Source organism: Rhinatrema bivittatum, chromosome 1 (genome assembly GCF_901001135.1).
Source record: "Rhinatrema bivittatum chromosome 1, aRhiBiv1.1, whole genome shotgun sequence".
In the NCBI taxonomy this organism is placed as follows: domain Eukaryota; kingdom Metazoa; phylum Chordata; class Amphibia; order Gymnophiona; family Rhinatrematidae; genus Rhinatrema; species Rhinatrema bivittatum.
Genome location: NC_042615.1, coordinates 3944301 through 3958055, shown reverse-complemented (window position 1 = coordinate 3958055; position 13755 = coordinate 3944301). Strand labels below are relative to the sequence as shown.

Sequence of the window (13755 nt, the reverse complement as noted above, 5' to 3'; positions counted from 1 at the left end):
GGTGTGTCTGCCCTGCCTGCAGTTATTACGTGGTGTGTCTGCTCCGCCTGCAGTTATTACCCGGTGTGTCTGCCCTGCCTGCAGTTATTACCCTGTGTGTCTGCTCTGCCTGCAGTTATTACCCGGTGTGTCTACCCTGCCTGCAGTTATTACGTGGTGTGTCTGCTCCGCCTGCAGTAATTACCCGGTGTGTCTGCCCTGCCTGTGGTAATTACCCGGTGTGTCTGCCCTGCCTGCAGTTATTACGTGGTGTGTCTGCTCCGCCTGCAGTAATTACCCGGTGTGTCTGCCCTGCCTGTGGTAATTACCCGGTGTGTCTGCCCTGCCTGCAGTTATTACGTGGTGTGTCTGCTCCGCCTGCAGTTATTACCCGGTGTGTCTGCCCTGCCTGCAGTTATTACCCTGTGTGTCTGCTCTGCCTGCAGTTATTACCCGGTGTGTCTACCCTGCCTGCAGTTATTACGTGGTGTGTCTGCTCCGCCTGCAGTAATTACCCGGTGTGTCTGCCCTGCCTGTGGTAATTACCCGGTGTGTCTGCCCTGCCTGCAGTTATTACGTGGTGTGTCTGCTCCGCCTGCAGTAATTACCCGGTGTGTCTGCCCTGCCTGCAGTTATTACCCTGTGTGTCTGCTCCGCCTGCAGTTATTACCCGGTGTGTCTGCTCTGCCTGCAGTTATTACCCTGTGTGTCTGCTCCGCCTGCAGTAATTACCCTGTGTGTCTCCTCTACCTGCAGTTATTACCCGGTGTGTCTGCTCTGCCTACAGTTATTACCCGGTGTGTCTGCTCTGCCTACAGTTATTACCCGGTGTGTCTGCTCTGCCTGCAGTAATTACCCTGTGTGTCTGCTCCGCCTGCAGTAATTACCCGGTGTGTCTGCCCTGCCTGCAGTTATTACGTGGTGTGTCTGCTCCGCCTGCAGTTATTACCCTGTGTGTCTGCTCCGCCTGCAGTTATTACCCGGTGTGTCTGCTCTGCCTGCAGTTATTACCCTGTGTGTCTGCTCCGCCTGCAGTAATTACCCTGTGTGTCTCCTCTACCTGCAGTTATTACCCGGTGTGTCTGCTCTGCCTACAGTTATTACCCTGTGTGTCTGCCCTGCCCGACGCTGTCCCAGACCCGAGCCTCGCTGCTGGCTCTGACCCCGTGCAGCAGACTTCAGAGATCTGCCGCTGGGGGGCAGTGGGGATTGTTATTCAGGATGTGATTTTGAAGGGAGAGGGTAGGATGTAGGATGTAGGATGAGCTTAGCTGGAATGACTGTTTATTTTTAAGTTTTGGATTATGGGGCTGGCCTGTCCAAAGTGAGAGGGGGGGATGGGGTTATTCTGTATACTAGGGACTACTTTATACTGATTATTGAATTTTTCTCTGTGACGTAAGCCACTTTTGAGTTCATATCTGTGATGTAAGTTGCTATAAAAGCATAAAATACGGTAATGAATGACGCTGTAACTGCGTACATGTCATGGCAGGAGGCGAGGCCTGAGCTGTCCCCTGAAGCAAGAGGCTTGATTTAGAGAGAGACAATGGGAAAAGAAAGTGTTAGGCTGAAGAGGACAGAGAGAGAGATCAGAGAAATGGACTTTAGAGAGCACAGCTGAGGCCCATCTCTTGGAAAAATGTTTGGGATTTCATAGCTGAGCAAGCCAGGATGCTGAAGGAGGAGGAGGGGGTGCATCCTCCCCATCTCCAAACCACCTTTAACGCTCCTGATAGGAAACAGTTCCCAGAAAGAGCAGAGCCGAAGGCCTTGCTATCCCTATAGCACATTCTCTTCATGCAGATAAATGAGAGATAATGCAGGGATCTGGCCTGACTGCAGAGTCCTTCAGGTCAGGGTCCGAGCAGTTTTATGTCCCCTCTGGGGTCAGGCGTTCGGGCATTAATGCCCCTTCTCCATCTCATGGCTCAGACGTTACACGGGAGCTTGATCTTAGCTCCAGCGAGGGGGGCGTGGGTGCTCATTGGCTTACGTTTTCATACTGCTTCTTACTCTGCACCTCTTACGTCCTGACGTTTCCCGTCCCACAAAGCACAGACTGTGCCCCCCCCCCCCCACCCCCCGTCCTGCGTTACCTTGGAAGTCTGTCCAGAAGAGTCTTCAGCTCCTCGCATACCAGTCTGACCAGGCCGCTCTTCATGTTACTGTACGACACGTCTATCATGAAGATATAGGCAGGAGGATTCGGGAGCTTGTTCTTCTGCAGAGCAAGGACAACAGATATTAAGATTTACTACTCCTATTCATCACTTCCTCAGCACTGTGCCTGCACACACACAAGAAAGAGTCCCTGCTCCCTAGAGCTTACAATCTGCTCACAGCAAACGATATTTCTGTTCAATATCTTTCTGAGCAACCTCGCGGAAGGGGCAGAAGGTAAAGTTTGTCTATTTGCAACTGATACTAAGACCTGCAACAGAGTGGACAGGCCGGAAGGAGTAGAGAGAATGAGACGGGATTTAAGGAAGCTTGAATGGTGGGCAAAGATAAGGCAGATGGGATTCAATGCCAAGAAGTGCAGAGTCCTGCATCTGGGGTTTGGTAATCCAAAAGAGCTTTATGTGACGGGCGGTGAAAGACTAATGCACACGGACTGAGAGAGGGACCTTGGGGTGATAGTGTCTGATGATCTGAAGGCGACGAAGCAATGTGACGAGGCGATAGCCAAAGCCAGAAGAATGCTGGGCTGCATAGAGAGAGGAATATTGAGTAAGAGAAAAGAGGTGATAATCCCCTTGTACAGGTCCTTGGTGAGGCCTCACCTGGAGTACTGTGTTCAGTTCCGGTGCCCGTATCTCAAAGGAGACAGAGACATGATGGAGGCGGCCCAGGGAAGGGCAACCAAAATGGTATGGGGTCAATATCGGAAGACTTATGAGGAGAGGCTGAAGGATCTGAATATGTAAATCCTGGAGGAGAGGAGGTGCAGGGGGGATAGGATACAGACCTTCAGATACCCGAAAGGTTTTGATGATGCACAAACTTCAAATCTTTTCTGAAAATGAGCAAGTAGAACTAGGGGTCATGAAATGAAACTCCAGGGAGGACGACTCAGAAGCAACGTCAGGAAATATTTCTTCATGGAGAGGGTGGTGGATGCCTGGAATGCAACTGAGGACGAGATGGAGAAATGCGATTCGACGCAGATGTTGTCGACACATGCGTCGTGGCCGACCCGGCGCACGACGCAATCTGCGTGCTGGATGACGCAGATTGTGGCGCCCGGCCTTCTGAGGCCGAATGCGTGCGTCGAGGAGTCCCGAGGACTTGGTTGATCTGCCATCTTTCGGGGAGGGGGCATTAGGGTGCCTCAGCCTCTCCATCTTTTCCTTTCGTTGTCTCCTGGCGCGCAGGGACATTCTTCCACAGTCCCTGCATGCGGCCTGATCATGGTCGGGACCGAGGCATGAATAACAGTAATTACGCCTGTCGGTCACTGACGTGATTTTGCCGCAGGAACAATATTTGAATAAGAACATAAGAACATAAGAAAATGCCATACTGGGTCAGACCAAGGGTCCATCAAGCCCAGCATCCTGTTTCCAACAGTGGCCAATCCAGGCCATAGGAACCTGGCAAGTACCCAAAAACTAAGTCTATTCCATGTAACCATTGTTAATGGCAGTGGCTATTCTCTAAGTGAACTTAATAGCAGGTAATGGACTTCTCCTCCAAGAACTTATCCAATCCTTTTTTAAACACAGCTATACTAACTGCACAAACCAAATTCTCTGGCAACAAATTCCAGAGTTTAATTGTGCGTTGAGTAAAAAAGAACTTTCTCCGATTAGTTTTAAATGTGCCCCATGCTAACTTCATGGAGTGTCCCCTAGTCCTTCTACTATCCGAAAGAGTAAATAACCGATTCACATCTACCCGTTCTAGACCTCTCATGATTTTAAAACACCTCTATCATATCCCCCCTCAGTCGTCTCTTCTCCAAGCTGAAAAGTCCTAACCTCTTTAGTCTTTCCTCATAGGGGAGTTGTTCCATTCCCCTTATCATTTTGGTAGCCCTTCTCTGTACCTTCTCCATCGCAATTATATCTTTTTTGAGATGCGGCGACCAGAATTGTACACAGTATTCAAGGTGCGGTCTCACCATGGAGCGATACAGAGGCATTATGACATTTTCCGTTTTATTCATCATTCCTTTTCTAATAATTCCCAACATTCTGTTTGCTTTTTTGACTGCTGCAGCACACTGAACCGACGATTTCAATGTGTTATCCACTATGACACCTAGATCTCTTTCTTGGGTTGTAGCACCTAATATGGAACCCAACATCGTGTAATTATAGCATGGGTTATTTTTCCCTATATGCATCACCTTGCACTTATCCACATTAAATTTCATCTGCCATTTGGATGCCCAATTTTCCAGTCTCACAAGGTCTTCCTGCAATTTATCACAATCTGCTTGTGATTTAACTACTCTGCACAATTTTGTGTCATCTGCAAATTTGATTATCTCACTCATATTTCTTTCCAGATCATTTATAAATATATTGAAAAGTAAGGGTCCCAATACAGATCCCTGAGGCACTCCACTGTCCACTCCCTTCCACTGAGAAAATTGTCCATTTAATCCTACTCTCTGTTTCCTGTCTTTTAGCCAGTTTGTAATCCACGAAAGGACATTGCCACCTATCCCATGACTTTCTATTTTTCCTAGAAGCCTCTCATGAGGAACTTTGTCAAACGCCTTCTGAAAATCCAAGTATACTACATCTACCGGTTCACCTTTATCCACATGTTTATTAACTCCTTCAAAAAAGTGAAGCAGATTTGTGAGGCAAGACTTGCCCTGGGTAAAGCCATGCTGACTTTGTTCCATTAAACCATGTCTTTCTATATGTTCTGTGATTTTGATGTTTAGAACACTTTCCACTATTTTTCCTGGCACTGAAGTCAGGCTAACCGGTCTGTAGTTTCCCGGATCGCCCCTGGAGCCCTTTTTAAATATTGGGGTTACATTTGCTATCCTCCAGTCTTCAGGTACAATGGATGATTTTAATGATAAGTTACAAATTTTTACTAATAGGTCTGAAATTTCATTTTTTAGTTCCTTCAGAACTCTGGGGTATATACCATCCGGTCCAGGTGATTTACTACTCTTCAGTTTGTCAATCAGGCCTACCACATCTTCTAGGTTCACCGTGATTTGATTCAGTCCATCTGAATCATTACCCATGAAAACCTTCTCCATTACGGGTACCTCCCCAACATCCTCTTCAGTAAACACCGAAGCAAAGAAATCATTTAATCTTTCCGCGATGGCCTTATCTTCTCTAAGTGCCCCTTTAACCCCTCGATCATCTAACGGTCCAACTGACTCCCTCACAGGCTTTCTGCTTCGGATATATTTAAAAAAGTTTTTACTGTGAGTTTTTGCCTCTACAGCCAACTTCTTTTCAAATTCTCTCTTAGCCTGTCTTATCAATGTCTTACATTTAACTTGCCAATGTTTATGCTTTATCCTATTTTCTTCTGTTGGATCCTTCTTCCAATTTTTGAATGAAGATCTTTTGGCTAAAATAGCTTCTTTCACCTCCCCTTTTAACTATGCCGGTAATCGTTTTGCCTTCTTTCCACCTTTCTTAATGTGTGGAATACATCTGGACTGTGCTTCTAGAATGGTATTTTTTAACAATGACCACGCCTCTTGGACATTTTTTACTTTTGTAGCTGCTCCTTTCAGTTTTTTTCTAACAATTTTTCTCATTTTATCAAAGTTTCCCTTTTGAAAGTTTAGCACGAGAGCCTTGGATTTGCACACTGTTCCTTTTCCAGTCATTAAATCAAATTTGATCATATTATGATCACTATTGCCAAGTGGCCCCACCACCGTTACCTCTCTCACCAAGTCCTGTGCTCCACTGAGAATTAGATCTAAAATTGCTCCCTCTCTCGTCGGTTCCTGAACCAATTGCTCCATAAAGCTATCATTTATTCCATCCAGGAACGTTATCTCTCTAGCGTGACCCGATGATACATTTACCCTGGGCTTTTTGGCATTGTTCCTCTTCATTTTCCTGAAGTGAAGTGTTTGTCCCGTGAGGTGACGAGAGAGAGAGTGAGTTCCACACGTCCGTGTAGTACCGCGGAAAACAAAAACTGAGGCAGGCTCGAGGAGCACGGGAAGTCGTGCTCATGCGCACTTCAAAGCTCTTCCAGCTTAGAGAGAAAGCTCTGCCTCCATGACGTTGTGGATGACGCCACCCACTATGCATGGCTAAATGCCCTGCTTATCGACGGAAAACAATGTACAGCATATTTCAGGCACTGTTTAAGTGTTAAGGAAACCAGAATTACTCTACCCTTTAGTTTAGAAAACAAACATTGTTCTGTCTATGGCCAGTGCACCTGCAAATTCTTCAGCTTTTTTGAGACATTTTGCTCCGTTGGTACTAGCAGTGAACACCGTAAGTAAGCCATTTATACGAGATATGGGGAAGTCTCCCAGATAAAACATGACCTGCCTCTTCTCTAAACATGCAGTGCTCTCATATCCACATGCAACCCTGCGGAGGTTTCTGTATCTGTCACTTCCAGACTGCAGGCTGCACGTGCACACAGGCTGCTGCGCTCAGCTGAAGGCACATTTTGTGTGCACAACACTTACTGCGGAGGTTTCTGTATCTGTCACTTCCAGACTGCAGGCTGCACGTGCACACAGGCTGCTGCGCTCAGCTGAAGGCACATTTTGTGTGCACAACACTTACTGCGGAGGTTTCTGTATCTGTCACTTCCAGACTGCAGGCTGCACGTGCACACAGGCTGCTGCGCTCAGCTGAAGGCACATTTTGTGTGCACAACACTTACTGCGGAGGTTTTTGTATCTGTCACTTCCAGACTGCAGGCTGCACGTGCACACAGGCTGATGCGCTCAGCTGAAGGCACATTTTGTGTGCACAACACTTACTGCGGAGGTTTTTGTATCTGTCACTTCCAGACTGCAGGCTGCACGTGCACACAGGCTGCTGCGCTCAGCTGAAGGCACATTTTGTGTGCACAACACTTACTGCGGAGGTTTCTGTATCTGTCACTTCCAGACTGCAGGCTGCACGTGCACACAGGCTGCTGCGCTCAGCTGAAGGCACATTTTGTGTGCACAACACTTACTGCGGAGGTTTTTGTATCTGTCACTTCCAGACTGCAGGCTGCACGTGCACACAGGCTGATGCGCTCAGCTGAAGGCACATTTTGTGTGCACAACACTTACTGCGGAGGTTTCTGTATCTGTCACTTCCAGACTGCAGGCTGCACGTGCACACAGGCTGCTGCGCTCAGCTGAAGGCACATTTTGTGTGCACAACACTTACTGCGGAGGTTTTTGTATCTGTCACTTCCAGACTGCAGGCTGCACGTGCACACAGGCTGCTGCGCTCAGCTGAAGGCACATTTTGTGTGCACAACACTTATTACGGAGGTTTTTGTATCTGTCACTTCCAGACTGCAGGCTGCACGTGCACACAGGCTGCTGCGCTCAGCTGCAGGCACATTTTGTGTGCACAACACTTACTGCGGAGGTTTCTGTATCTGTCACTTCCAGACTGCAGGCTGCACGTGCACACAGGCTGCTGCGCTCAGCTGCAGGCACATTTTGTGTGCACAACACTTACTGCGGAGGTTTCTGTATCTGTCACTTCCAGACTGCAGGCTGCACGTGCACACAGGCTGCTGCGCTCAGCTGAAGGCACATTTTGTGTGCACAACACTTACTGCGGAGGTTTCTGTATCTGTCACTTCCAGACTGCAGGCTGCACGTGCACACAGGCTGCTGCGCTCAGCTGAAGGCACATTTTGTGTGCACAACACTTACTGCGGAGGTTTTTGTATCTGTCACTTCCAGACTGCAGGCTGCACGTGCACACAGGCTGCTGCGCTCAGCTGAAGGCACATTTTGTGTGCACAACACTTACTGCGGAGGTTTCTGTATCTGTCACTTCCAGACTGCAGGCTGCACGTGCACACAGGCTGCTGCGCTCAGCTGAAGGCACATTTTGTGTGCACAACACTTACTGTGGAGGTTTTTGTATCTGTCACTTCCAGACTGCAGGCTGCACGTGCACACAGGCTGATGCGCTCAGCTGAAGGCACATTTTGTGTGCACAACACTTACTGCGGAGGTTTCTGTATCTGTCACTTCCAGACTGCAGGCTGCACGTGCACACAGGCTGCTGCGCTCAGCTGAAGGCACATTTTGTGTGCACAACACTTACTGCGGAGGTTTCTGTATCTGTCACTTCCAGACTGCAGGCTGCACGTGCACACAGGCTGCTGCGCTCAGCTGAAGGCACATTTTGTGTGCACAACACTTACTGCGGAGGTTTTTGTATCTGTCACTTCCAGACTGCAGGCTGCACGTGCACACAGGCTGCTGTGCTCAGCTGAAGGCACATTTTGTGTGCACAACACTTACTACGGAGGTTTTTGTATCTGTCACTTCCAGACTGCAGGCTGCACGTGCACACAGGCTGATGCGCTCAGCTGAAGGCACATTTTGTGTGCACAACACTTACTGCTGATGCAGCAAAGGGAGTTTTATACTCACAAAATGAGCAGTCCTAGCTGGGAGCACTGCTGAGTGCCCTGGCATGTAAATCCCATTCACACGAGGCCAGTAAGCACTACTCCCAGATGCAGACTGGTGCACTGGCCCAGCCTGGATGTTTTTAGTGCTGGAAACTTAACTCCAATTCAGAGGTGCAGTTTCCAGTGCTACAGCTCTGGCACTTAAACCCCCGCCTACAAACAGTTAAAAAAAGCAAAACTAAGTCAGGAGCACTTCAGCTGGATAAGTACATACTAATTTGTTTAAGTGGTGAAAACTGCCACTTAGCCATATAAGTACACTCCTCCTTACCTGCTGCTTCAGTCACCCTCTTCCCAAGTTAAAACAAGCGTTTGGCCTGGGCTAAACCCACATTTTAAGGTCTGCAAACTTCCAATGCGTTAGAATATCATTAGCTTGCTGCACTGGGAATTTAAAATATTTTAATGTGAGCATTAGAAGTGCGCAGCGTTTTAATACCCAGGTTTCTGCTTCGGCCTGACAGTGAGTGAATCTAGTGTGGGGGGAGCACGGCTGGAGCCCTGCAGGTAACAATGCAAGACTGTTATTTCAGACTCAACACATTAAAAAAAGCTCAGACCTCTACTGCACCTTAGTGACTTCCGGACAGTTCTGCAAGCTACTATTCTTTCCAAAACAGACTATTGTAACCCACTCCTACTTGGTCTACCCAAAGCCTCCATTAAAGCCCTGCAACTCCTTGAAAACGCGACAGCCAGAACACTTCCCAACTCACGCAAACTCGACCACATCACACCCATCCTCAAAGAAGTACATTAGCTCCCCATCCACCGCCGTATAACTTACAAAGCACTCACCATCATACATAAAACACTGCACAACCAGAACCTGCCCTGAATGAAAGACCTCATATACTTCCACACATCTAACAGACCCACCAGGTCAGCATATAAAGGCACCCTCCACACCCCGGCTCCAAAACAACCGCACCTCCTCTCCACCAAAAACCGTGCCATATCCACGGCGGGTCCTCACGCCTGGAAGTCCATGCCACCCGAACTCAGACCTGAGCAATGCGCACTGAAATTCAAAAAAATTCAAGGAAGCCTACCCTTAAACTGCCACATCCATCCCGCGCCCCCCACCTCCCCAGCTAGTACCTCCTACGCCCCCTCCCTCCCGCCCCTACTACCTCAGCTACGTTGCACATTATCTCCCGAAGTCCCTTCTCGCTCACGCAAACACCGCAGACAAGTCGTCTCGAAAGACAACGTCGCATTCGTTGTAAATAGTTCCCCAATACCAATTCATGTTATACTCTCTGTTTGATTTGGTGTCTTCTTCATCATTTATTTATTATTTATTTGCAATTTTTGTACACCGACATTCGTTAGGAAAACATCACATCGGTTTCCATGTAACATGCCTTTCGCTTCGCTTTTACGTACACTACTTCCGCATCTCCCAGTTTATGCTCCCTGTTTTATTGTAACCGCTTTCACCTCTCAGCCTCTCCCTTGTTTTGATGTAAACCGGCACGATGTTCCCTGACGAATGTCGGTAAAGAAAAAAACCTTAAATAAGTAAATAAATAACTCATTCAGATAATAGTTCATTGTGTTAGGCTCGCGTTGTGCACAGGAGGAGAATAATTTCCAAAGGCATTACCCTGCGCAGCCTGGCTAAACCCGGGCGCGGGTTGCGCGGCGTGTGCGCGGTTAAAGGCGTCGCCCTGCGCAGCCTGGCTAAACCCGGGCGCGGGTTATGCGGCGTGTGCGCGGTTAAAGGCGTCGCCCTGCGCAGCCTGGCTAAACCCGGGCGCGGGTTTGCGCGGCGTGTGCGCGGTTAAAGGCATCGCCCTGCGCAGCCTGGCTAAACCCGGGCACGGGTTGCGCGGCGTGTGCGCGGTTAAAGGCATCGCCCTGCGCAGCCTGGCTAAACCCGGGCGCGGGTTGCGCGGCGTGTGCGCGGTTAAAGGCATCGCCCTGCGCAGCCTGGCTAAACCCGGGCGCGGGTTATGCGGCGTGTGCGCGGTTAAAGGCATCGCCCTGCGCAGCCTGGCTAAACCCGGGCGCGGGTTGCGCGGCGTGTGCGCGGTTAAAGGCGTCGCCCTGCGCAGCCTGGCTAAACCCGGGCGCGGGTTGCGCGGCGTGTGCGCGGTTAAAGGCATCGCCCTGCGCAGCCTGGCTAAACCCGGGCGCGGGTTGCGCGGCGTGTGCGCGGTTAAAGGCATCGCCCTGCGCAGCCTGGCTAAACCCGGGCGCGGGTTGCGCGGCGTGTGCGCGGTTAAAGGCATCGCCCTGCGCAGCCTGGCTAAACCCGGGCGCGGGTTGCGCGGCGTGTGCGCGGTTAAAGGCATCGCCCTGCGCAGCCTGGCTAAACCCGGGCGCGGGTTGCGCGGCGTGTGCGCGGTTAAAGGCGTCGCCCTGCGCAGCCTGGCTAAACCCGGGCGCGGGTTGCGCGGCGTGTGCGCGGTTAAAGGCGTCGCCCTGCGCAGCCTGGCTAAACCCGGGCGCGGGTTGCGCGGCGTGTGCGCGGTTAAAGGCGTCGCCCTGCGCAGCCTGGCTAAACCCGGGCGCGGGTTGCGCGGCGTGTGCGCGGTTAAAGGCGTCGCCCTGCGCAGCCTGGCTAAACCCGGGCGCGGGTTGCGCGGCGTGTGCGCGGTTAAAGGCGTCGCCCTGCGCAGCCTGGCTAAACCCGGGCGCGGGTTGCGCGGCGTGTGCGCGGTTAAAGGCATCGCCCTGCGCAGCCTGGCTAAACCCGGGCGCGGGTTGCGCGGCGTGTGCGCGGTTAAAGGCATCGCCCTGCGCAGCCTGGCTAAACCCGGGCGCGGGTTGCGCGGCGTGTGCGCGGTTAAAGGCATCGCCCTGCGCAGCCTGGCTAAACCCGGGCGCGGGTTACGCGGCGTGTGCGCGGTTAAAGGCATCGCCCTGCGCAGCCTGGCTAAACCCGGGCGCGGGTTACACGGCGTGTGCGCGGTTAAAGGCGTCGCCCTGCGCAGCCTGGCTAAACCCGGGCGCGGGTTACACGGCGTGTGCGCGGTTAAAGGCGTCGCCCTGCGCAGCCTGGCTAAACCCGGGCGCGGGTTACACGGCGTGTGCGCGGTTAAAGGCATCGCCCTGCGCAGCCTGGCTAAACCCGGGCGCGGGTTACACGGCGTGTGCGCGGTTAAAGGCGTCGCCCTGCGCAGCCTGGCTAAACCCGGGCGCGGGTTGCGCGGCGTGTGCGCGGTTAAAGGCGTCACCCTGCGCAGCCTGGCTAAACCCGGGCGCGGGTTACACGGCGTGTGCGCGGTTAAAGGCGTCGCCCTGCGCAGCCTGGCTAAACCCGGGCGCGGGTTACACGGCGTGTGCGCGGTTAAAGGCGTCGCCCTGCGCAGCCTGGCTAAACCCGGGCGCGGGTTGCGCGGCGTGTGCGCGGTTGGCATTGCTGTGAGTAGGTTTAGCTGAAGGGAGGTGAAAGAGGAATTGGATTCAGATGACAACCAGCATGGGCCCTGACCTGTACGGTCTGGGGAACTGATACGCAGACACAACGGGAAAAACACGGGATGCTTCTACCGGCAAAGCACATCAGGCTGCACTGTCTGCATCTTCATCGTCCAGTAAAAGAGAAACATGGGGTAGCCTGGACGGTGCGGCAGTTATTACCATAACAAGCTTGCTGGGCAGACCGGATGGACCATTTGGACCTTTCCTGCCATCTTTACTATGTTATACGTTCAATTTACAATGTACGTGTGCTATTCTGCCTCTCCTCTCTCCATGCAAAGTAATTGGATGCTTTTAAAATCAGTCCTTTGCACATACGTTGCTAATTTAAAAAAATAAATAAAGGAATGCAGGTGGTTTTTCTTTGAAAACTACCCCTTAAAGATCCACTGTCCGTGACGGATAGCGAGAGAAGCGTCCTGGCTGAACCAATCTCTGTGATTGACAGGGACTGCTCTGATTCGTGTCGAACAGCAGAGGAGAGGAAGTCTTAAGCGAGAAGGACGGGAAAGGAGTAGCAGACTGCAGGGAGGAGGAGGAGGAGGGTGAGTATACTTGAGGGAGGGAGAGGTCGGGGAAGGAAGAGAAAGGTGGTGATGGGAAGAAGGTTAGGAGATAGCTCCAGTATAAGAGCAAGCAGGACCTTATGCAGCCTTCTCTGCTACACATGGCAGTGCCAGGAACTGCTGGGTACTTGCCAATGTGTTTCTCCTGCCAATGTGATTCCTCCAAGGCGTGTCTCTTCCAGTTCCCTTGCACTCATCCTGCTACTGGCAGCCAGGTGCACAAACCTACACCATGATTTCTGTGCCATCATCTACCGAAAATGTTCAGGGAATCCTCTCCCAGGTATGGATCTATCTCATGGCCTGTAACCAGCCCTTAAAGACCCCCAATCAAGCAGAGAGCAAGAATTACCATGTCTGCTGCAAAACTAATCCATATTACCTCAAAATAAATGTGCAAAATGTTCTAGGACATTAACTGCACCCAGCCCCGACTTCTCACTGCCTGAGGCTCTTTATTTATTTTCCATTAAAACATTTCTAACCTACCTTCCCGGTCTAATAGGTCACCCAAGGCGGTGAACAATAAAAGATAATAACCACACAAGGCAATAGTTAATAATCCAAAACAAAGATAATATCTAAATAATCCAAAACCACAAAAGTTAATAATCCAAAATAAAGATAATATCCAACTAATCCAAAGCAAGCCAACAAAAATAATAAAACACATCAGTAAAACCAACCACAATAAAAAAAACATTAAATTCAAAACAAAAAAAAAATGATGAAATAACATGAGAACTGCTGGAAAAGCCAGTCCAACCAGGGAAACAGCCAGCTCTTCACCTTCAGCTCAAGAAAAACAATCTTCTCTAAAACTGTAATCAGTGTTGGGAGATTTGAACTTGATCTATAGCTTACTGGGACAGCTTAGCCTTTTTTTTAAAAAGTGGCTGCACCAGGGCCTTCTTAAAATCCACCAGAATAAACCCCTCCGGTAACAACAGGTTAACAAACTGCATTAAAGAAGACTATATAAATTCTTCAACCCTTGTAATACCCCAAAAGGGCACACATCCAGATGACAAAACATATTCCTCATATTACTTATAATCCCATTAACGTCTGAAACATAAACTTTTATTTTTTTATTTTTCCTATTGATATGATGCATTACCCACTGTCCTAAGCGGCTCACAAGCATATATTCATA

General features: G+C 50.2%; 1 protein-coding gene across 1 annotated transcript in view; it reads right to left on the bottom strand.

The window, feature by feature from the left end:
• The window catches only part of SEC24D (SEC24 homolog D, COPII coat complex component), a 337918-nt gene that overhangs the window by 102921 nt on the left and 221242 nt on the right, over positions 1-13755 (bottom strand). The window contains exon 11 of the mRNA XM_029613783.1: positions 2079-2203. Within this exon, the coding sequence (XP_029469643.1) occupies positions 2079-2203 (125 nt within the window). The remainder of the gene's footprint in view (positions 1-2078; positions 2204-13755) is intronic.